General features: G+C 40.3%; 1 protein-coding gene and 1 long non-coding RNA gene across 2 annotated transcripts in view; one reads left to right on the top strand and one right to left on the bottom strand.

Moving 5' to 3' along the window:
- The first annotated feature begins 4,081 nt into the window (after positions 1–4,081).
- RGS13 (regulator of G protein signaling 13) lies at positions 4,082–19,788 on the top strand. The gene is made up of 4 exons (XM_007191164.1): positions 4,082–4,146; positions 7,381–7,442; positions 19,004–19,170; positions 19,603–19,788. The coding sequence occupies exons 1-4, from the start codon at positions 4,082–4,084 to the stop codon at positions 19,786–19,788; spliced, it is 480 nt and encodes a 159-aa protein (XP_007191226.1).
- A 5,379-nt stretch (positions 19,789–25,167) lies between these two features.
- Positions 25,168–25,798, bottom strand: part of LOC103012279 (uncharacterized) — a 131,664-nt gene continuing 131,033 nt past the window's right edge. Inside the window, exon 6 of the long non-coding RNA XR_009005117.1 lies at positions 25,168–25,263. This is a non-coding gene — a long non-coding RNA (uncharacterized LOC103012279). The remainder of the gene's footprint in view (positions 25,264–25,798) is intronic.

The raw sequence follows: 25,798 nt of genomic DNA on the forward strand, positions 1-25,798 counted from the left end.
GAAATTTACAGTCTAGTAAGAGTAAAGTCAGAACTATAAATAACATGATTTTTATATATTTGTATATATTTTTGTATATTATATATATTTATATTTATATTCCACTCCTTTTCCAACTGATGAGCCACCTGGGCCAGAGAACCTCCCTCTGCATCAGTCACGTAGCTCAGCACAGGGCTGCTACTCGTCTACATGGAGCCTTTGCTGGAATTTAAAAAAGTAGTCTTTCCACCACATGGATGAAACCCCACTTGCGGGTCATAGCCTGGAAAGGGAAGTGTGGGTGGATCTCAACCCTTCTCTCCTCCAGACCAGGCATCCGGGTTGGGGGACAGCCTGCATAATTGTACACAAGGGGAAGCTCTGGCTGGGCTGTCCTCTCGTCCCTTCCCCTCCACCCCTCAAGCTTGCCAGGGCTCTTCTGGCCAAACGAATCCTTCCTGGCAGCCCCATCCCTTCAATAGGATACACATGCCACATGTGTCTGAAGCTCTGCCGCAGACCTCGCTAATTATAAAGCTGGAACCTCAGCTACTACCATAATACGTGAACAACAGAAAAATAGGAACACAAGAGCAAACGCAAACGAAGGAAGGAGGATTTGCAGGGAGTGTGCTGACACACTGAAGAATGAATAAGATTAATTGGAAGAACTTATGAGGTCTGAGCTGAACTTTAAAAAGAGAAAGGGATGCAGTCTGACAGAACGTGTGCTTCCTGTACATACACTAGAGCTTAGGAAATATTTCCTGAGGGACAGAGTGTAAGAAGCTGAAGGACGATCACATTAACTGGAACAGAAGGTTTTCGCACACATGCGTTTTTCTAATATGTACAGTTCCGTTTTAGAGAAGAGGAAATTAGGAAACTGAGAGTTTAATTAATATGCCCAAGTTCACACAGCTAGTAAGAGCCTGAACTCAAGCATATGTCTGTTTGGCTTCAGAGCCCAGGATTATTTTAATATACCCTGTCACCTCTCAGGAACTGCGGGACTCCCCAAAACTCTAGTGCACCCAGAAATTACTTTACCTTCGCTGTGCTGCTGACCTCCGTGGGTGTTGCACACTAAGACTGCGCTGCTTTTGTCAAACAGGTGCGTTGAATTTATAAAAGAAAATATGATGACTTATAAACAGACATGAACTTTAGATACACAGATCACCAATGCGTGCACATAGATCCAGTAGATCAAGTGAGGAGACGATGAGATATAAAAACGATTGTTAAAGTAGAGCTTGGGGGACAAGTCCAGGCCCAGGAGAAGACAGAGATGACCAGCGACACTGACAGAAATGACACATGAAAGAAAGAAGTTCTCTACCATCCTCCCGCTTAGAAGATAAGCAGAGAGCCATCGGGTATAATCCGCCGCATCTTAGAGGTGATTACAGAGATGAGGAATCTTGAAACTTGAGGGTGCAATTACACACAGGATCAGTTAAGGACAGCCAATCGCTGTTAACAGTTTTCTCAGCCTCAATTATTTCAGTGTTAATCATCTTCAGTCAGATTTGTCTTTCTAGAAAAAGACTTATTTTCATCACACTATTATTGAAATACCTCAGTGAGTTATCCCTACCAACAGGGTAGAGCCCAACATTGAAGGCCATCCAGAATCTACTTGCACAAACATATTCCCTATAATAAACTCTCCCTTTTGCTTAGACTAGTGTGAGTCTAGAATAAAGTCTCCCGTTTGCTTAAACTAGAGTGACTCTATATTTGCACTCAAGAGTCCTAATTTTGTTCCATCCTGTAGATGCATGTAGCTTCCTGTCCCTTGGTTCTCCTCACAGCAAAGACCCACACAGAAAATGAAGTCCAGCAGACCACAGCACCCATAAGTTCTTATCCGCAAACCTGCAAATATACTTAGACCTGCACCTGTGCCTTCCCTGCCCCTTCCAATGACAAGGGGACAGGAGCTTCCTCCTATGCTTCCACTAGGACATCTCCAAAGTCCGACCCCCCCCCTTCTGAATCCCACCTCCTCCTCAGTCTTCAGAAACCTGAAATTCTACGGATTTTCCCTCTTTCTCCTATGTCTTCACCCTCTGTCCATGGCTACCACGGCCAACTTCAGGCTGAATCACTCGCAGTGTAGACTTTATGAAGGATGTCCCCAGAGATGTGCAGGCCAGGTCTCCATTTCCTCTTATTTTTTGCTGCTTGTTTCTGCCCTCCCCACTCCACTAAAACCACTCTCACCGGGGTTACAGATGACCTTCTTGTTAACAAATCTGAGGGATGTTTTCAGTCCTTTGCTCTCTTAATCTCTACCCAGGTCCTAACACTCAATTAGCCTTTTTTTTTTTCCTTTTGATAACTCCTCCCTTGGTTTCTGTCATAGCATATTATTCTGATTTTCCTCCTGCAGGGCCCTCTTTCTCAGTCTCTCTCTTAAACGTGTGTGTTCATTCATCTGTCTTGAGCCACCCGCTTTTCTTGTTTTATACTGTCTCCTGGACCATCTCATCTTTCCTTTTGGCTTCTCTTATATGTTTTATGAAAACTGCCCATGTTTACCTTGAGGCTGAATTTCTTCTACCTGAACTTGTTTCCTTTCCTTCTCCCACCGGGTAGAGTCAATACATCAACAAGTTCGGATAGCTCCTCCGCTAAAACATCTGAAATCTATCCCCTTCCCACCACTGCTACTGCCACCTTCCTCACCGAAGCTTGTAACATCCCTCACCTGGACTCCTGCAGTCACCTCCTAACTGGTCTCCCTCATTCCACCCCGGCCACCCTACAATCCATTCTACTACAAAACCAGTTTCAAATGTTAACACGTCTATTCCGTATTTTAAAACCTTCAATGATTTTTCAGCTTCTTACTATGAAACTGATGGTGTGTAAGGCCTATCGTGCTTGACTTCTGCCTCTACCCTTATGGCTTCATCTCCCACCACGTTCTTGCTGCAATGAACACTTTGGAGCCTTTCTCTCCGAGCTCTCTCCCTGCCATACTCTGGACTCATGTAGTGACCACATTCCTTTCATTTCCTCAACGAGGACTCGACCCATTGCCTCCTGACCTGGGCCCAAACTGCCTCTCTCCTTCACTCAGCACATTCCTGCACACCCTGTAGTTCTAGCTCAGCTACTGCTTTACCGGGATGCCTTCTCTAACCACCCCTGGGTCCGGTTAGGTTCTCCTCCCATGTGTACTCATGGGCCCCTGTACTTCCTGTTGCAAAGTCCCCACGTGAATTTTCACTGCTTGTTAGTGAGGATGGGAAGAGGAAAGACAGGACCTATGTAGACCCCCGGCAGCCAGAACCTGGTACATAACAAGTGTTCAACAGATGTTTCCCATGAGCCAATAAAGACTGATATAATACTCACTCCTTATCCTGAATAACTCATTGCAGATAAGTGTGAATATATATTTAGCAAAGTATTTCCGGCTCTCATTGAAAAGTGTGGATTTAATCGTTTTTAACAAATGTTTGAGTTTTTGTCTCAAAGTCTTGAGTTAAAAACCTTCTACGCCATACATTGTCGATAAAGCCTGGGCTGACTAACCTCTACCTGAATTTTAAAGTCAAAGTTACACTGACCAGAGTGGGGAAAGCCAGGTAAGCAACACTCCACTCAGAATTCGCCCTTAAAAAGGCTTATTTTTTTATTTGGCTGTTTACACTATTTTGTTTGGTTAATTACAAAGAGGCCAATTCTTGTTCAGTATATTGAGAGAGCTTTCTATAAATAAGAGTTATCCAAAGTGGGAAGACTTGGGAGTTGGTGAATTCATTGCTGGGAGTTCCTACATGGAAAGATCTTTTTCAGAGAGCTGTATTTTTTGAAAGCTGTTATTAGAGAACAGGTGGGCCGGATGAGTTCTAAAATCACAACTCAAAGCACCTATATCCCTATAAAATATTTATGAGATGAGTCATTTTATTCTCTTCCCTCCTTCCCATCCCCACCAGTGGCTGTGTTCCATTAACTTCAAGAACCCATCCTTATTTCTGTATGATTTATAACTTTGTCTGTTCTTTAGAAGTTGACTCTAATATATAATCATTTTAAATCGCTAGATTATACTAAGTATATGCTGCGTTTCTTTAGAAAAATGAGCAGGCGGAATTGTTGGATCTGTAAGATGTGCAGAGATGACTCTAAGAGGCCTCCTTCAAAGTAAGTAGCATGTAAATTCTATTACCATTATAATGTATATTTATCACATGATAAGTAGGTGTATGTTTATTCAACTGCTGTCTTAATATATTTTGCTCAGAAAGTAAAATTTGCATTTACACATGAGTAATTCCACTAGAAGGGCAATCATGCGTTACACTAAGGTTCCGTTTTCATTATTCATGGTTTACACTTGAGAATTCAGCAAGTTTAATGTTTTTAGAGAGTCTTTTACGAACAAATATTCTTAGGTTTTTTTAAAGTCTTATATTGTTAAAATTTTATATGTTAAAATGAGATTCTTTGATCCAAAATATTTACATGGTTCAAACCCTCTATCTACAAAGTGCCAGACCTTCATCCGTGGTTGCAAGAGGTGAGACTGGAGGGGTAAGCGAATGCTCACCAAGCTCCCAGGTCTCTTCTACATTTTGCCATAACTCAGAATGAAGCCATTCAGATGGGGCCAGTGGCTATACTAAAACGGAAAGCGGAATGCCTGAGGAGGGTAACAAACCGTTTGACTGGATTTGCTCACCTTGAAGAATCCCCAGGCCGAGGGTCCCTGTTGGGTTAACCTGAGAGCCTGACCTCGTCTGCGTGGAGACTCAGTCGCGGCCACACATCCCTGCTACAGTCGGAGCTCCTGGTATGCAGGCTCCCGCCCTGAGGTTTCCAAATATCCAAAAACGCTAACCAGCTACTGTGTGTCTGGAGGATGCGGAGGCTCCAGTGGTGGGTGGGAGAGACAGGAAGACCCAAAGCTCAGCATTTCAACTGACCAGCTGAGGCTGCTGAACTGCCCAGGCCCGTGGGAGAAGGAAGGCGAGAAGGCTGGTTTGGGAAGAGCTTCCTTCTCTTCTGCTGATGATTCCCATAGAGCATCACATCAACGCTTGCCTTCCTTCTACCTGCCCTGACACCCACCGTCAAGGCCGGCGAAGGCCAAGGAAAGAGAATTCACATTCCTCACCAACCAGGAGATAACAGTCACTTGATAAGTGCTTTATGTTCCTGACCTAACTTAATTTTCGGGGTAACTTTGTGGATAATAAAACTGAAGCTTGGAGATTTTAAGTTAGACCAAAAGCTATTAAGTCCAGCACAGGAATCAGAACCCAGGACTGTCAGACTCCAAACACTCCTCGTTCCTCTCTCCGCAATGCTGCGATGTCTCAGAGTGCTCCCGTATCTGTTTGGTACCTGCTCTCTCTCTGTCCAGAAGAAAGGAGGGGACGCAAAAGTGGAGTCTGTTATTAGAAACTCCAGGGGATGAGGGGACAAAGGTGTTTAGAATTACCCTAAGGGAAACCGGTAGCCACGGGACAGCATGAAACTGGTGAAATACTCAGAAAAAATTACAAGCAGAAATGGGATTAAACCAAAACTAAATTTTACTTCACAGCTTCACCCCCAACCATAATTAGCCCAATCACGATGCATCTCCATAAACTCATGACCCTTAGAGGCACAGGTACTCCCTTGCCAACAGTCACCAACACCAAACTTTGAGCTAACCCAGGACGGTGACGGTATCTCCTCTCACACTGTAGCTTTTCTTCTTTCCTATATGACAGTTAGGTCTGCAGGACACCGTGCCAAGCACTTTTCGTTTCGCTGGACTGGAAAAGGTGATTTTAGGTTTCTGTTTTTAAAGTTCTAATACGAGAAAGGAACAACGAGTCTGACACGGTTTCATGGAAATGTGTGCTGAAAGCAATCTCAACGGCAGTGCACTGTTAAGCCTCAGTGCTGAAGCAAACATTCCATCTAGAACTAGCAAGTACCACCTGAACTTTCAGAAAACAAAGGATATTTGACCTTTTTAGGACTCCCAATATTTTTCTATGTCCCAGGTTACTTTTTAACCTCTTTAACTAATCTTCTTTCACTGTGTTAAGTACCTGCTAATGCAGATGGCTGTCCCCTCAACACTGAGTACTGAGCTAACTACACCAGGTGATAGCCAAAGGGCAGTGCTTGCTTGTATCTATAGTGGCTTTTGATTAGATGCGGTTATTAAAAATAGGAAAAGTAAGAAAGTATCATAAACTGAATGGCAATGAACGCACTGAGTACTTTAAAGGAGGGAAAGAAAGTGATTCTGAAGAACAGTCGCTTACCAATTCACCTCAAAAAGCCCACCAAAATGAAAGAAATGAAGTCTCGAAGCCAGTATCTTCCACAGATATTTTCAAAATGGTAAATAGCCTTTTTCATACTGTTTAAGTCAAATGTAACTTGACATATTATTCACAGTGATAAAAACTAAAACCGTCAAGGTAAAAAAATATATAGCAAATAACTGACCAAGAAAATATTTATACATAATAAATACAAAGTTATGCATGCCAATAGGTTTTGCGGATAAACTCTAAGAGTCTAATAGATAAATGAGCAAACACATTGCTGGTGGCAGCAGCATACAACGTGTAACCCTTTTAGAAGCATTGATTCTACTTCTGTTAATCTCTTAAGGAATTACCTTGACCGCTGGCATGGCAAGCCTCAATGACAGCTGGGTTTTATTTGTTTTTATTGGTGAAAAATTAGAAATGATCAAAACACTCATTGAGAATAATTATGTAAACTATGGAATGCCCCCTTGTAGAATACTTCATGGTCACTATAAATGATACTGACTCCCAGTGATTATAAATTTACAATTACTCATCTAGAGATAAAAGAATAAATATTTCCTTAATCAAAAAAGTAAATAAATAAATTTACAATTATAAATTATAACACTATAAATTGTGAAGACATAAAAGGCTTATTAAAAGGGTATATATAAACTTGTGTGTACATATACATGTATATACACACCCCACACACATATAAAGTATGCACACACACATATGCAGAGAATGATTACTTCTTGGTTAAAAGCACACAAACATGCATACAACCAAAAAACTAAAAAGAAATACATCAAAATATTAACAATGGTAATCTGGGCCACAGAGATTGTAAAACTCTGGTTCTTTATCTTTTTTAATTTATTTTATCAGATTTTCATGTTTTTTCTACTTTTATATTTTTATAATTCTAATCACTTAGAAAGTAAAAATAAAACGTAAAAGATCACTGGGAAATAAATTTCCATCCCAAACTACACACAAATAGAGTATAACTATATCTTGGCATTATTTTCAAGATAGCATATTTCTATTTAGTTCAGAAAAAGCTTGAGAATATTTTAGTGCAATGAGCACCTTTTGTTTCTTTTCAAAGCCTTACTTTGGAGGAAGCATTACAGTGGGCCCAGTCTTTTGAAAAGTTGATGGCTACGAAATGTGAGTATCATGTACATATCATTTTTTAATAACTAGTCAGTTTTATTCTTGGAGGAAAATGAGGGAACTTGATGATGTATGCTTGCTGCTCTTCTCATAGCCTTCTAAACGGCAACTGCCAAAGTTAAAAAAAGAAACCTGAAAATAGTTTGCCATGTCAACCAGTATTATTTTCTTTGGTGTTAATTAAAGCAAGATTAGTCATTGTGAATATTTATTCTTCACAAGTATATGTGTAAAATCCCTTGGAAAATATGTTTAAGTAGTAACACATACTGAAATATACTGCCTTCCTGTAGCTTTCTAAAGTTATAATTTAAAAAAAACTAACAACTTCCTCTTCTTAGTGCCTTGAGAAGTAAGAATAAATTTGAGTTTTGATATTCTAAAAATCCTCAAAGTTTGCTTCTAACTTTATCAGTGTCTGATTTAAGTGGGACTTCATATAAGTCCATATTTAGTTATGTATGTGTCAGAATTCAGATGGTATAAATGGAAGATGATAGCAGTGGATGTGAGGAAGGTAAAGTCAGAGGCTCAACACAAGACATACGAAGGAGCAGTCAACTGTGTCTGGGGTAGGAAATTGGGAGGCTGTAGGAAATGATAAACACCAGAAGACAGGTACAGAGAAAAATTAGGGCACACTCAAAGAAAATTCCTGTTTGCTGAACTTGGTACTTCTTTCAAAATGCGGTTTGTTCCCCTCAAATGTCTGCTAATGATTTGCTCTAGACCTTTTTTAATTTGAGATTCCCTGTTAGCCTCTCTGTGAACGTTTAATCTGTTTACATCTATTGACTGTGGGAGGGGAGTTAGCTGTGATACCCAAGGTTTAAATTGGCAGGGGTGCCAGCAGTTATTCTGGGCAGGGTGCTTCCCGTCGCCCAAGGCTCGCCATGTTTCTGGGGTGCTGCCTGCTCTTCTCGACTCAAGGGCCCACCCCCACCCCGGTTCAAAGACAGCTGTCGCCACCTGGCCTGGAGGGCCATGGCACAGGTGCGGACCCCTGGCTACTCCTACTGAAACACCTTAGCCAGCCGGCCTGGCTCTTATTCCACGGCACCCACAGTGCTGGGACACACAGCTCCAGGCTCTGTCACCACCTGAGGGCCCACCTCAGGTAGCAGCCCTTCCCAGTGGGCACTGAAGGCCACGCTTTCTTTCTCTGACGCCACCGTCCCCGCCTCTCACTTTTCAGGTGTACCTCATAGTTTGTGATCCGGTTTGCCAGCATGATTGCAAATTTTAAGATATGTATCCTTTTGGTCAATTTTAGGATATTGGTATAGGAGGAAGAGACTAAAGTGTATGTTCAGTTGGCTATCCTGACTGATCCTCTGTTAATAATTCAGAGTTCGTCCCAACCCCCAGTAATCCATATTGTGCAGCACTGCCAGATTAATCTCCCTCTTGGAGTTTATTATTCTTCATCTGCAAAACGGCATAATATCATGTATCCTTTCAGCATCACTGTGCAGGTTAAATATACACCCCCTCGCTCAATGCCTGGTACAGAGGAGACACACAATGACTGAGAGTTATTTCTCTTAGAAATAAAGTGCTTGTCTTGAATAGCATTCCTTTTTCTCTGCTGCCCACCCAAAAGTCCAAAGTCTCCAACTTGGTTTGCAGGACTCTGTACCTAACCCAACACACTTTCTAACACTTACCTCCAGCTCTGTCCCTACACGTGACATGCCCTTCTGCCCCTGTGATGCCTGCTCTATCTTCTACATGCCCAACTCTCCTGGTCCAGGCTTTTGCCTCTCTGTCTCCTCTATCTACTCTGCCCATCCTTAAAGGTAAAATTCAAGTCCCACTTTCTCCTCTTGGAAACCTCCTGGAAATATTTTTCTCTCTCTCTTCTATTTGACAGTATCATTATTTACTTTGCTTCTAATTATGGCAATTTTGTGTACTGGGTTTTTTTCCGCAGCTGCATTCTCACTAGATTGTAAATTCCCTGAGAGCACAGATCACTTCTCATCCACCTTTCATCTTACCTCCCAGAGGCCGAAATTGTGCTTTGTACCTAATGGGCATGCAGTAAATGTTCAATGAATAAATACAAGACAAATATTAGTAAGAAAAGATCAAAACGCCATTGTGTAAGAGTTTAGGTCAAAACTCTTATTGTGTAAGAGTTTCTGTGCCAATCCTGGCAGCCTCATAAACTGAGTGAATAAAGTTAATTACTCAGAAAAAATTTTCAAGTGGGATCTTGGCTAGAATTAGCAATTTAGAGATCTAGCATCATAAGAATAAGTAAAGTCTAAAGAAAAGATGAGGACAGGAAGACAGCATACTGCTCTTCACAAAAATCACCAAAAACAGGGTACTAATCTTACCAGAAAGTGAATTACTGTGAAATTCATGTAAAAATTCAACAATCATGTAATAAAAAGGTGATATAAAACAAATCATTCTATGGGACATGCAATCAGAAAGATAAAACTAAGAATACAAACATTAAATGTGCCAGAGAATAGACTGCGTTTACATTAACCAAGCACAGGAGTAAAACTCATCCTCTAGGTAAGACACACAGATGCCTCCACACAAATTAAAAAACAATTTCTAAGAATATGTAGTTCAGAAACCCACATGGCAAAGATTCTCACAGAAGGCAAATTTTGAGCTGGGACTTAAATGACTCAGATTGTTGTAAAATGATAAAGAGTTCTGACTGTAAGTACTTTGCTTTCTGACTGAAAGCAAACAGGAAACGGTTTTAAAAGAAGGAAGTACAGTAAAGACAAATGACTGCTTCTTTCAATGAAGAAATGTAGTGTGTAGTATTCCTCGGAATTTGGTGTGAAGACTGGTCTCATTAAAAAATCTCCACAATGAATTAAAGAGAAAGTACCCTGCAGAAGTTCCAAGTTTACAGATGATAGAAAGTCCTTCAAGTTTCCAAACATCCAAGATTTTAGGAAAAAATTATTTTCAAATGGGCATAAAAGTAGTAATAACTTTTTTTTTTTTAATTTATTTTTGGCTGCATAGGGTCTTCGTTGCTGCGAGCGGGGGCTACTCTTTGTTGCGGCGTGCGGGCTTCTCATTGCGGTGGCTTCTCTTGTTGCAGAGCACGGGCTCTAGGCATGTGGGCTTCAGGAGTTGTGGCACGTGGGCTCAGTAGTTGTGGCTCGCGGGCTCTAGAGCACAGGCTCAGTAGTTATGGTGCATGGACTTAGTTGCTCCGCGGCATGTGGGATCTTCCCGGACCAGGGCTCGAACCCGTGTCCCCTGCATTGGCAGGCGGATTCTTAACCACTGCAATACCAGGGAAGACCAATGATCACCTAAAAGCTGAAGACTCTACAAACTGGAAAGGTCAAGACTAAAAAATAATTAAAATCAAAACTCTGATTAATCAACATTTTATTTTTGATTTTGATTAAAATATCAGAAAAGAATGCCAGAAAAGAATGCAGAAGGCTCATACATAAATAATATTTTTTGGCCAAATCTCAAAAGATGAGGATAGAGGTTTCCCACTAATATTCGAGTAAAGTATGCTTAATATAAATTTAAAAAGTATAAAACGGCAACTAATGCCCTTGGATGAGTCATTCAATCCTTCCACGTGTCTGGCTGACCTTCCTGGCACTGGACAGTACATTGAAAGAGGCCTAGAGGGTCACTGTGCTCGGCTCGTGTGCACCCTCTAGAGGGAGGAGAGAGACAAACGGGAAAGCCAACTAATAGCTTAATTAATTCCACAACATAATAAGTGCTTTGAAGAAAATAAAACCAGGTCGTATGACAAAGAAAGACAGGAGTAAGAGGGAAATTCAACGGGATGATTAGAGACAAACTGTCGGAAGGTGTAAAATCTGAGCTAAGAACTGAATGACGAGAAGCGGCCGGCCACACTGGGGTCTGGGGGCAGAGCGGCCCAAGCAGAGGAAAACCATGTTCAGAAGACCCTGAGATATGAATGAGGTTAGTGTCTTCAATTAACCGAAAGAAATTCAGCATAACAGGAGCACAGGGCCTTATAGGCCACATGAACGACCTTAAATGCAAAGTGACAAGCATTAATGTGCTTTGAGAAATACCCTCTGAGGATGGGGAAGGGCAAGGGAGGGGAGGAGATTAAGAGATACAAACTACTAGGTATAAGACACATAAGACCCAAGGATGTAATGTACAGTACAGGGAATACTGCCAATGTTTTATGATAACTTTATATGGAGCATGATCTATAAAAATATCAAATCACTATGTTGTATCCCTGACACTAATATTGTAAGTCAATAAAAGAAAAAATCAATAGAAGTATGCGCTAGTTCTCTTCTGAAGAAAAGAAGCAGAGAGACTAGTTAGAAGGCTATTTCAATAAACCAGTTAAGACTGGAACTCAGTAGGGGAGACAAAACCTGGAGTAATTAGCATATAGATGCTAATCGAAGCGGAGGCTCTATGAGCTCACTTAGAGGGACAGTTCAGAGGGAGGCGAGCAGAGATCCAGACGTGGAGCTTAGATGCACACCAATATTTCCATATCCAGAGAAGAGAAGGAGTCTGTGAAGGAGATGTTAAAGGAGCATCAAGTGAGTGAAGAATAACCAGGACAGCATATCATCACGGGAGGCAAAGAAGAGAGCGTTTCAGGAAAGGAGGTGTGCACTGTGTCTAAGGCTGCTGGGAAGTCAGGTAAGATGTGGAAGGAACAGCGACCATTAGGTGTGGCAACATGAAGTCAATTGTGCTGAGGTAAGAGCAGCCTTGGGGGCAAGGTGGAGATGGATTGGACAAGAGGAAGCAAGGCAGATGATACAGGGAATTATTTACATAAATTTTGCTGTGAAGTTCATCAGAGAAAAGCCCAGACGCTGGAAGGAAGCGTGAATGCAGTCCACGCTGGGCGTAAAGAGTCAGTAGTTGTTATTGGTTTTACTTGGGAAATAAAGCAGCATATTTGCAGACGACGGCAACCACTAGAGAGGAAGAAGCGGATGACACAGAAGAGAGTGGCGGCGACTTTAAGAGCAAAGGAGAAGTGCAAGGCAACAGGGAAAGCAAAATCAGGTGGGAGCCACAAATGAACTGTTTGGCCCACCCAAAAAGCAACTGGGATCCTTTCCTCTCAGGAGGAGAGTCAGAAAGGGCAGGTACCAGCGGAGGTAGGTTGGTTGATTTGGTGGAGAGAAGGTGAGGGAATCTCCACCTAATCAAACCTGTGTTCTCAGCTAAGTTTGAAGCAGGGTCATCAGCAGCTGAGGAGAGGAAGAGTTGGCATTGTGAAAGGACGGGATAGGAAATAGTTTCTGGAGAGCTGGAGAGCCACGATATAAGGGGAGGATGGTAGGATGACAGGGTAATGCTGAGTGCCCATTTTAAAATTTGCAGTGATGATTTCAAGTGAGAAAGCACAATTGTGTATTCTTCCATGGCCTGTTGTGTGCACTCCGGCACAGACACAAGAGCAGACGTACAGTTAAGCCCTTCTGGATCGGCAAGGGTTCTGAATCCCAGAATTTGCATCAATCTTAATTTTGGCCAAAATCATCCTTAAGTGTACTGAACACTTCCCTCCCTTTCTCAGTGATCACAATCACCGTGGACAGCCTTGGAAATGCCAGATGGGAAGTGTAGGATGATCGTAGTGCTGAAGGCACCGGGGCTGCTCCACGCCGCGGAGCAGCTGCATCACGGCAGAGAGTGCACACTACAAGTCACTGAGGGATACTGTTGTCCCCTCCTGTGTGTTCCCTCGGCTCTCCTCATCTGTGAGATTCTGCGCTGCTCACTGGGGATTGGCAGCTCCCTACACCACCCTTTATTCTCAGCGCTGCTACCCACAGCTGTTGCCATGGTTCCCCTCGCCATCCCTCTTACTCCCCATGCTGCCATGCCTCACCTTTCCCGCTAGCACTTCCGTCTTCTTTAACTTCTCAGGCATGTCCTCACCTTGCAGGGAAAACAACAGAACAACAACAAACCTGGCCTTTTGTAGACCTCAATGTTCAGTTAGTACATTTTCTGTCTCGCTCTCAAGAAACCAAAAAGTAACAACTATAATCCTCTGGTCTTTGGTGCTTCCTGGACGCTGAATAATTAGAGCCTGCCTCTTTACTTTTCAAAATCTACAGAGAGTCTCTTTAAAATACAGAAGCACGAGGGATCCAAAAGCCTGGATTGACAAACATTTCTTTACTGGGTACCCGTTACCCGTCAGGCAGCACGTAGGCGTGGGGCATGCAAAGGTGAGTGACTGCAGTGCTCGTTCTCAAAGGGCTGGCAGGCGAGGGGAGAGTAAGAGAAATAAATCAACACACAGAACAGACTGTGGTACAGAGGGAGATACGATGAGAACGAAAATAAGTGTGGACTAGGTGCTGCTTGTCAACTGACAGGAAGCACTTATCTAACCTGCTGTGGGGACAGGGGCTTCGGAGAGATTTTCTTCAGAAACTGAGCTACCAAACCTGAGTCTTAGATCAGGGTCTAAAGCCCGCCACACAGAAGGAGCTGCATATACAGCAGCATGGCAGTAACACACCACCTGGCCGGGAGGAGCAAGGCGCAAATCAGGACGGTGTTCAGGCATGACAGGATGAGGCTGGAGAGGCAGGCAGTGCGGTATCCTCATGGGCCCTGCAGCCACTGCCGAGAGGTAGGGGTTTTACCATTAGAGCAATGGGAAAGGCTGAAGGCTATAAATAAAGGGCCATGGCCAGATTTTTGTTTTACAGAAGTTTCTCTAATAAGAGTGAAGAAAAGATTGAAAGCAGATCAGATGGATGAACTTAGGCTTTTTCAGATTAGATATTTTACAAATATTCCCCCCAAATCATAAACAAAAATAACATGTAAAAGTAAAACAGAAGATAATGCCATAAATAAAACAGATAGTGTCTTTAATACACAAAGAGACCTGGAAATTCAAGAAAACAGTAACAATGCAAAAGAAAAATGGACAAAAAATTTGAGATTCACAGAAAGAAAAGAAATGGTCTGGAATAAAGAAAAAATGTTTAAGCATTAATATTTTTAAAACACAAATTTAAATAATTACAAGTCACTGGTTTTACCCAATCTGATTGGGAAGGAAGGAGTGTGTAGACATGTCAACACTGCTATTACTAATGAAAAACAATGAAATATTTCTGAAAGCAATTTTACAATAGGTATCAAGAGTCTCCAAAAATATTACATCATCAATCTAGTAATTCTACTCTTTTAATTCTAGGGAAATAATTAGAGATGCAAAGATTCATAAACCAAAATGGTCAATGTAGAATACGTCATAACATACAAAGGGGTAATAATCTAAATATTCGATAATGGTAGCACGGCTAAATATAATACAGTGTAGTAGTCCTGCAATGGACTATTACATGACCTTTAAGAGTAAACAGGAGGGAAAAAAAAGAGTAAATAAGAGAAAGTGTTTGCTACACCATATTAAGTATGAAAGAGTGATACAAAATTGCTTTCATTGTATAATGCCAGTAAGGTAATTTGAGAGTGTGTCTGTATTTGTGAAGACGAATGAATACTGTTTAGGTAGAAAGTTAAACATGAACAAAGGACTGAAAGAGTGAAAGGAAATAATATCAAGTTGTTAACAAACTTCTGTATTTAAGTTGCTTTTATAATACTACAGCAAAGAGAAGTTAGGAGAAAAACCAGAAATGATTAATATCATACAAGCCAAACCAGAGAATTTCAATAAAACAGACTTATTTTAAAACTTCACACAGAGGCTGGTAGAATTATGGAATTCATTTTCCCCAGTGGTACATATTAAAAATAAAATGGATTTAACACAGTTTTAGACACTTTTCTGGTGGCAGACTGCCACACAGACCATTTTTAGGATTTAATGCATGCCATGAGCCTTGCCGCCTTGCAGAAAACAATCCTGGAATAGATGGGCCACCATTCTGACTCAGACAAGAGGAATGTCATGTTTCCTTTCTATTTACATCAAGATACCAGCATGTGTCACCTGTGTGTCACAGAAATACTAATTTCAGTGACTAATTTGTAAGAACACACTAGGGAGTCCCAAAGGCACCACTCTCATTCTTCAAGGAAAAAGCGTACACTATGTGTGACATAAACCTAGTTCTTCCATCTTCTCAGTTTAATGAGCAATTCTCCTGTTTATCCCTATTACTCTGCTCAAGCAGAATCATGGTCTCTGGAGCGTTAGTGCTCAGAAAGGAGCATCATTTAAAACCTCAGAACGGGCCACACTGGGCTGCATCGCCTAATTTGGAAAAGGCTTTCCCACCTTGTAATCCCCTTGTTGTATGAGTCAACAGAAATTCTACAGTGAGCAATTCAGTTCTGACTTTAATAATTGCTCGGATTCCTGGAACACTTTCTTTTTCTTATAATTTATTTAATTAATTAATTTATTTTGGCTGCGTTGTGTCTTCGTTGCTATGCACGGGCTTTCTCTAGTTGCGGCGAGTGGGCGCTACTCTTCCTTGCGGTGCGCGGGCTTCTCATTGCGGTGGCTTCTCTTGTTGCGGAGCACGGGCTCTAGGCGCGGGGGCTTCAGTAGTTGTGGCACGTGGGCTCAATAGCTGTGGCTCGCGGGCTCTAGAGCGCAGACTCAGTAGTTGTGGCACACGGGCTTAGTTGCTCTGCAGCATGTGGGATCATCCCAGACCAGGGCTCGAACCCGAATCCCCTGCATTGGCAGGCGGATTCTTAACCACTGCGCCACCAGGGAAGTTCCCCTGGAACACTTTTGTACAAATATTTTCAGCTGCTTAACTTACATAAAAATTAGCCTAATGAAGATAAAATTCTATAAAACATACCAGTCATGTGAGCTACTTGTTCTCCACACCAGAGTCCTATCAGTAATAATCAGACAAGTTCAAGTGGTCCAGGTCAGCTTTCACTAGGATATGATACAGTAATACGTGGTACTAAAATCTCACTAATCTACAAGAAAGGTGCATTTCTTGTTCATGCTACACAATGACTGGGTCAACTATAGCTCTGTTGCAGGTCTTTATTCTGGCCTTCAGACTACAGAAGCAGCTCTTCCGGAATGTGTCCTTCTCACGTAATTTTTTTGGAGGGGTGGGGAGCAATGGCAGAACCCCCTGATAGTCCTCCTGAAGCCTTCTGCCTGACCTGCACATGACACTGTGCATGGGTGTCATTGGCTGACACAAGTCCAATGAGCAAGGCTGAAATAAGTGGGACATGAAAGTACAATCCTCCTCCAAGAAGGGCAGGAATAACTGAGAACAATACCACCGTCTACCACATTGGGTATCTATATAAAAATATATGTGGCAACACACGTATGGGTTCATCAGCAGAGGACTTGGGAACGTTGAGAACTGTTGAACCATTCGGCCAGCCCCAAAAGACCCTTCCTCCACTCAATCAGGAGGGAAGTTAAAGAAGGCAGGTACAGATGCAGGCAGCTTCTAGAATAAGAATCCCTAAACATTTTACTATACAGTTAAGCTAAACATAAATATAAACACAAATTCGGAATACTATAACATGTAATCTAACACTGGTTTCCAAATTATCCCCCAACCTGCTCCCTACCCCATCCGCTTAACCCATGCAAGCAGCCTGGTGGCTAAGTCTCATTCCAGGACCTGCAGATTTCATCTGGTAGCTTGTTTCTTTTCCTATTCCATAACTCATTTATTTTAGGAGCCTTATTTTCTGTTCCTAATGAAGCACTCAGTCAAAATTTCTCTAAGTACAAAGTATAAAAAATTGCTTTTTATTTTCTTAAATAGGATTCTAGTTCTTTCAATACACACTGCAAATTATTGGCTTCCAGCTTCACTTGTTAGGCCAGAAATGGCTTTCTGTTTTGATTTGTTTTGTTTTTTGGTTTGCCTACCCATTCAGCTGTTTCTCTAATAGGAGTACCAATTGCTACATCTGTATTCTCTGACCCCAGCTTTCTGTGTCTGTGATGAGGTGAGGCACATCTTAAAGTTAATTGCTGTGAAAACAAACTTCTTGTTTTAAGTGTAAGGTAAAATATATTCCCCCATTGGGTAGAAATACCAAATCCATATCCTTTCCTTGTTACATTTTTACACAAGCCCTACCCACATCTAGTCTGTCCTCTCAATTCAAACAATGCTTCTTTTGAACCCTCTCCCACCCAATGTCGTGAAGGCTACACTTGCTCCCATGATACTAATGAACCAAGCTCTAATCTTGTGTCTTCCTAGGATAGCACATTTCTTGCAGATCGCCAGCTTTCCCCAACCCTAATACCTCCTTAGAAGGTGTTATTAGAATCTGCCTCTGTTTGAGTTTTTCTCTTGAATACAAAATACCTTAATTGTTGTCTTTATTTTTGTATCAGTGCTGACAGAGCAGTAGAAGCCAAGGAGTCAAGGAGCCTGGCTTTCTGGTGCTAGGAAACTCATTAGATCCAATCTCTAATGTGAAGACCTAGGAAAATATGATTTTACTCACCATTGCTATTCCCTCTGATTACTATTATTTCTTGTAACAGTTAACAATACTAAGATATTGTCAGTCAAAATCCTATGTTTCATCACGTGTTCAATGCACCTACATACACATTTCTGTCACTATCATTGGAAAGTTACATTGTCTTATCATTTAGCAATTCAATTTCTCAGATATGCCAAGAGACTTCGTAGTCACCAAAAGAAGTTTAATATTTTTCTCAGAGGGTTCATCTTGAATCTTGAGAATACTTGATCCCCCCAAAGATTCTGATTAATGTGCCAGATGTGTGAAAACTCACTTAACCCTCTTCTTCAAACACTGGTGCCCACAAAATAGTGGCTCAATCGGGGAACTTCCTCCCACACGTTTGCCCCTATCTTCCCACTTCAGCAAAGACCAGAGCTGAGGATGACCGTCTCTGGCATCAAGCGTCACTTAATGGTTGTTCTGCACATCCTCACGGTCCCGTCCTGGATTTTGAGGCAGTTTCCAACACCCTGTCCGAATTCCATTCCCTGCCTCGTCCTTCATTTCTGGTGTGAACCATAAACCATGGGTATGAAGTTGAATTGTTCATCACCCATGTTCTCCTGCTCTAATTGCGTACGAGAAACACCCCGGGCTATACAGCCTGATCAGTTTATCATTTCTACATGGTCTGGACATTTTCCTTTCAACCCTGACCTGCCTGTTTAGATTCTAAACCTTGCTCTTACCCTCCAGTTTGTATTGAGGTTTTAGATTTTTCATGTCAGTTTCATGATCAGAGCTCTCTCCCACTGAGGCCATTTAAGTCCTGTTTCTGGGTCCTTGTGACCTAATTCCATCCTAGACCCAGCCACACTAGTGGGCATTTTGCTCTGAGTAACACGGAATAAAGGAATGAAGGAATGATCCCACCACTAACTGGCACTGTCAAAACATGCTTCAGATGCACAGATGTAACTGAGATGTGGGGTGTGTGTGTGTGTGTGTGTGTGTGTGTGTATCATTATATAATACTCACTTGTTAAATAATTTGGGAGCTCTGATTCAGATGTTAGTTTTAAACTGCATTACATATTGTTCAGATATTTTTAGGATGCTGACCCAGGAAAATAAACTGATTTCTCCTCTACTTTTAGATGGTCCGGTAGTCTATGCAGCATACTTAAAAACGGAGCACAGTGATGAAAATATTAAATTCTGGATGGCGTGTGAAACCTATAAGAAAGCTGCCTCACAGCGGAGCAGAACTTCTAGGGCCAAGAAGCTTTATAGGACTTACATCCAGCCAGAGTCCCCTAGAGAGGTAACCACACCTGACAATGCCGGCAACCGGAAATCATACACCCCAGGAAAGCGTTAGTGTCTGTCAAGCACACGTATGTGCCAGCACTTTACATCCAGTACCTCCTATAGTGCTATGTAGTCAGTATTGTTAACCTTATTTTACAGATAAGAAACCTGAGAATCTGAGAAGTTAATTTAACTTCTTCAGTGTCACACAGCAGTTAAGTAGGAAAGTTAGGCCAGACTTTAAATCTGGGATGTTGAGTTGGATGTTTACTTTTTCAAAAGCAAGTAGCTTATCTCTTATCAGTCTTTTAAGATACCAATGAAACTGCAAACAAAATTACCCTATTCCACTGAAAAGGAGAGGAAGAAAAAAATTAAACCTTTCCATTCCATTTTCATCTTCAATTATGCCTACTTATGTTCTACATGTAATTTCACTTTTCAGATTAACATTGACAGTTCGACAAGAGAAACCATCATCAAGAATATTCAAGAACCCACTCAAACGTGTTTTGAAGAGGCTCAAAAAATAGTGCATATGCACATGGAAAGGGATTCCTATCCCAGGTTTCTAAAGTCAGAAATGTACCAGAAACTTCTGAAGACTATTCAACCCAACAACAATTTTTGACCACCACTCAAAAGTTTAAATTGAAGATGGTATACTGAAAGTCCTGGCTTTGTGCTTTTAATATAAAAAAAAAAATCAGAAATGTAGCAGGAATGAAAGAGAAGAAATCAAACTATAAATTGATTTCTAGTTCTCAAAGAGAAACAGATCCTGAAAGGATGGACTACAGAACTCTTATAACATGAATAACACAATTTATGGCATACCTACATAGCTCACTTAATATATTAGGAAGGAAGGTCTTTCTTCATGACACCAGTGCGATAAAGTTTTTACTGTAGAAATCCAACTAGATGGATGTTTTCTTATTAATGAAATGTTTCTGTCATAATGCACAGATCAGTTCTTTAAAAACTGTAGTTATATGAGTTTTGTCTCTAGCTTGAATGTACTCTTTAGATAGAGTGCTCGTAATAACTTTAATTAGTAGACAAATTTGGTACTCAAAGTATAATCAATTGTATTATATCATAAGCCATATAAAAAGATGTGTTCTTGAGAGATATTTTACCTATAAAATCTTCCTACTATTACTTTTATAACTGAACTTCTATATTGCATATATCTTCTACATGTGAAAAATTCCAAATGAGTCTAAGCTATTTAAATGTATGAATTTCCTCATTTATTTTCATACTTATATTGCTATAGGGTAGAAAATTTGGTTCCTATATTTTGAGGTTTTTTTCCTCACAATTTGAATCCATCATGATGGTCTTGATAATCAATACATACAAATATAAACTAAAAACTTTATAAATATGTGATTTTTTTCAAAGACATGATAAAGTAATTTTTCCGGTAAAAGACTGTTTTTATCTTCCCTGTCATAGAAGCTTCTTAGAATCTGTCAGAATATTACAGAGGAAAGAACTCATGTCTGTTTCACTTGCTTTGTTCAGCACATAGCATAGGATAAATGTTCCTTAGTAGTGGATAAATATTCTTTACTTTTGATAAAGAATAAGATACTTAAAATATTTAATATCATTTTTCCAAAGAATTAACTGTAGGAAATTTTTGATCAAGATTTTTAGTTTTAGTATGAAAAGTGTTTCTCAGGTCTCAAATTTGACTGAAATAGCATTGCTATTTTAAAATGCCTATAAACCTAAGCTGTATCACATGAAGATAAATATTAACTGGAATTATTCTCATTAAACAAAGAATTATTATAATATAGAATCAATATTTAGGGGTTCATTTCTGGGAAAGAGAATTAGCTGTGCAAGAGAACATTTTTTGTTAAAAAGTATAAAGCTGATTAATGGGGGCTCTAGTTACTTGTAGAAGGTGTTACCACAGTAGTCCAATTTTATCTAATCCACTGAATTTAATTTATTTCTTTTAAAAATACCAGTATAAGAATACAGGTTTAAGTCTTAGATATCTGAACTTGATAAATGATCCCTAGGCACAATATGCCAGAAAAAAAAAATGTTTCCACGTGTTTCAAATAGTCTCCTCATCTCACTCCATCAGCAAATGAGTATATGCATGGGCAAGTCAGAAAGGTCATACATCCATGGCCTCGAGACACGTGGTTTCAGGACACCTTGAGCCCTTCTCACGCAAATTATACTAAATCAGCCAAACACTGATGTAACTAATAAATGGAATAACCAACATCCTTTGCTACTTATTTTTCCCCTTGCACTCCAACACAGGATAAGTCTAGAATTTTCAGTTTTGCTTATGTGCTGATTTTACCTTTCAAATACAGTCCCTCTGCCCAGCCCTCAGAGCACGTTCACCTCATGTTGGGGAAGCAAGGTGCCACATGGTGACAAGGAACAAAAAGCTTTGGACCAAGCAACTGGATTAGCGCCTATTCACGCCCCGCATGTCTCTCTCCGTACCTCTAGTACCAGTAGGCCTCAGTTTCTTCATCTATAAAGTAAAGAAATGGGGCTAGCTGATGGAGTGAGCCACATGCAGTGTGCTTTACATCCCATTACTAATGTATTCATCATTTCCTTCATGCTTGGACTCATTTTGAAGAGGAATTCCTCCAAAAATTGATGTTTTCATGGGAAGGTGGATAAGGAACTATTCTGTGTTTAACACCAACTGAGGGAGTTCTAAATTTTTTTACTTAGGAACAGAGAATTTAAACTTAAAGTGCTATCTGTTCAAGAACTCTATGTGGAAGTATGTGTTTCATGTGACTGACAGTTAAAATAGTTTTCAGATTATTTTAACTTACTATCTTAAATCCTGTTTGTTTTTCTTAGGATTTTTAAAAATTAATAAATATTTCATTTTATTAAAACAATTCAAAAATTGATTGTATTTATCAAATGGCTACAAGGTTATATTCACATTAACACATTTTTACATGATATTTGTTTTATCCTTATATTTTCATATTAATAAATTAAAAACATATTGTTAGAGTTCTGAAATCAGAACCTGGATATATTAATGATTTTTTTCCCATTTTTAGATATACATTTTCAATTTCTGGAGATGTACAAGATAAGACTTCATTGTTTCCTCATAAAAATAAAGCCTTATCTTCTCCAAAAAAAGATAGCGACAGAGATTTGTACAATTCAGATTCAAGCATCTTGGCAGAAACGAGCACTTTCCTGTTTATAACTTATCAGTCACACCACAGTTTTGGCAACTGCAAAGGACTTTTTACCAATTTTGGAAGGATGATTACAGAAAAGATATGTATGAAGCTTTCTTCAAAGACATAATGGGGTGTGATCTGAAGAAAATCATAAGATCCTACTGCCCCAAAATATCTTTCCCATATCTAGGACCTGAAATTTCCATCATGGTCATAAAAGATGAAAAATAGCATCTGAACTCAAGCTTTAAGTGAGCAGTGAAACACTGGTGCTGACACATTACCTGTTGCTTAGCAGAAAGCAAACTTGGGGAAAACAGAATACAGGCATATGGGATGGCACAGAGAAAGAGGCTGAGAGAACAAAGATATTAGAGTAAATAGAGGTCACCACATACCAAACAGGAGTGGGAACTTGGGGGACAAATGGAAATGGATTTCTTATTAAAATCTCCCTATGTTGATAATAGAAAACCAAAAGGGGAAGGAGGGGTTAGTTTAAAAAGCAAGTATTAAGAGGTACAAACTACTATATATAAAATAATAAGCTATAAGGATATATTGAACAGCACAGAGAATACTGCCAATATTTTAAGATAACTTCAAATGGAGTATAATCTATAAAAATTTTGAATCCCTATGTTGTACACCTGAAAACTAATATAATATAGTAAATCAACTATATCTCAATAAAAAATAACAATAAAATAAAGTATACAGGAAAAAAAAAAACTGTGCCTGTTCAGGCTATTTTGAAGTACTATTTCCCACTGAATAAACAGATGTTGAATGATTTTTTTAAAAAAGCAGTTACTCCCAACTGCTAAGTTTACATTTTAGTAGAAAAAAATGAATAGCATTCCTATAAAAATAAAAGAGCAAGTATTAAATTCCCCAATGAACAGTATTTATAGAAGCATTCCTTTAATAAAAACCTACCCAGCTCCTACTGAGTAGAGATATTGTAAATACGGACATTAATTAGAGGTTTCTTCTCTCAAGGATGTGTGAGCTGATAATTAAAATACAAAATAATAATGGCCAAGGTTGACGCGTGTACAGAGTGCTGTGGAATCCCAGCAGAAGCATCTACTTCCACCCTGGAGAACTTGGAAAGAGGAGAAGAGATGCTGTGTAAGATGATTCTTGAAGAGTAATTAACAGATCATTCAGAGGAAAGGAGAAGGCAGTGTGGATTGAAACAAGGGCTCAAGAAGGGGAATTCTGCGGCAATTAGGAAGATTTAAAAGATGGTGGAGGCTCTGAAATCAGATCTAAGTTCAAATCCAACAGCAGCTTTGAGAATTTAAGAAACTGCTTAACTTCTCTGAACCGTGTTTTCTCTTCGTCTGTACAATGATTAACAATAACATTAGTAACATCTTCCTCATAGGTTGTATATTTAAATGCATATCAAGTCTGTACTGTGGTCAATAAAGTTTAATCATACTATTAGGCGCCACAAAAGTCCAAATGAGAGGCCATGATCGTCAGAGCTAGGCAAGTGAGGAAAAGAGAGACATTTCTGGGGGAGAAACTGTGACTTGGTCAGATAAGGGAAATAAGGGAGAGATCAAGGCTGATGCAAAGCTTCTCATCTGAGCATCAGGGCAGGTACAGATGCCGTGAGCGGAGGAAGGCAGCCTGGGAAGGTGAGCAGGACTGGGAGACCTGCTGTGTGTGAGTGTCTACATGCCGTACTTGGGACTCCAGAGAGAGGCAGAAGTGTAGATCTGGGAGCTGTTAGCATGGCTGAGTCACTGACCAGAGAAGCTCTTACAGGGAAACTGCAAAACAGAGGGTAGAAACCCAAAGCGCTCAATCAAACCTTAGAGAAAAAAATAACATACTAATGACTCAAATTCGCGTTGTAAGCTCATCATGATATTTGCAGTAACGATAATGATCGTTTATTGAGTTTTCCTCTGTGAATATTGTGCTAACTGTCTGAATACATTATTCATTCATTCAACAAATAGTTTCAGAGCACCTTCTGAATGCCGACCTGGTTCTCAGGTGAGAACCTGAGATGCACCAACAAACCTAGCAGAAGACATGGCTGTCCGCATGGAGCTTGCATTATCTTGTGTAACAAAACAGTAACCAAGTAAAGAATATCACATCAGATTATGACAAGTGCTACAAAGAAAGGAAAGGAAACTAACATGATAGACAGCAGCAGAGGCAGGATGCGGACAACTGGAGAAAGACGTCAGGGGAGCTTCCCTGCAAAGTTCATGTGCTCCTCCCTCCTGACAGCCCTGATCGAGGCTGGGGACTCCAAGGCTTTGAGAAGTTAAATAACTTTTTCAGTGCCTCTCGGCTAGAACCAAGATCTTTCTGACTCTCATACCTTAACCACGATACGTACAGCCTCCCACAAACAAGCTAAATGGCAAGTAAATGCACAGTAACCTAATATATTAAAATACGTATTCAAATGTAAAGTGCTATTGCCTACACAGACTGTTTTAATATGGAAGGTCACTATTATAGCTACCGCTAGTTACTGCTGCTAATAAGCTCGTACAGATTGGTTTAAAACATTGCTGATGCTTAGGTTTCTGCTAGAAAGAAGAATTACCAGGCAACTGATTGATGTGATGATGCCCAAGTTCCAGTAATAAGATGAAACCTCCTCTCTTTAGTTAGCAAATACATTGTTTACTCCAGGAACTGAAACACACATGTTGAGTAGTCAGCTTATGTTTATGAAAATGATGCGGGGGGAGACAGGAGAGGAGCCAAGCCTGTCGAGAGGTTGGAGGTCATGGTACTTACCGTGCAGCATCCCACGCTGTCACCGCTGTCCTGGATGAAAAATGAGCAGGAGGTCCAGGCTCAGGACCATGGCCATGGCCGGTCAGTACTAACGGCTAAATCTTCAGATTGAGAGCCTGGAGGAAAGGTGTGGGCAGAGAGTGAAAATGTCATTAGAAACACTAAAAGCCAAAGAAAGAAAGTGCTGAAAGAATCTAGAATCAACGGCCAAAAAATTTAGAGAAAATAAAGTAGGAAATCATGAGGGTATTTTAGTTATTTTCACAAGCAGCATCTTTCTCATCTGAGGTCATTTTTTAAAAATCTATCAGCCATACATGCAGCAGCATTTGCCACTTTCTGAAGACACCACCCAACATCTGGCACCTACCACTGTCACGGTCAGTTTTGCTTAGAATTAGGAACCAGTCACTTAGGGCTTAGTTCATTTATCTAAGTATAAAGAAATGTGTTTATAGAAAGGATTTGACCAGTGGCATTTTCACATTTTAACACTTTATGGGCAGAATGCCTTAGAAAGAATAACTCATTTTCAAAAATCAATAAAGTCTTCAGAGTTCAGAAAAAATACTGATGTCCACTATTTTACTTGAGCCTCAAAACAATCCTACCAGGATGAATTTTTATCCCCGATATGTGAGAAGGAGAGTA

This window comes from Balaenoptera acutorostrata, chromosome 1 (assembly GCF_949987535.1).
Source record: "Balaenoptera acutorostrata chromosome 1, mBalAcu1.1, whole genome shotgun sequence".
NCBI classification, from domain to species: Eukaryota; Metazoa; Chordata; class Mammalia; order Artiodactyla; family Balaenopteridae; genus Balaenoptera; species Balaenoptera acutorostrata.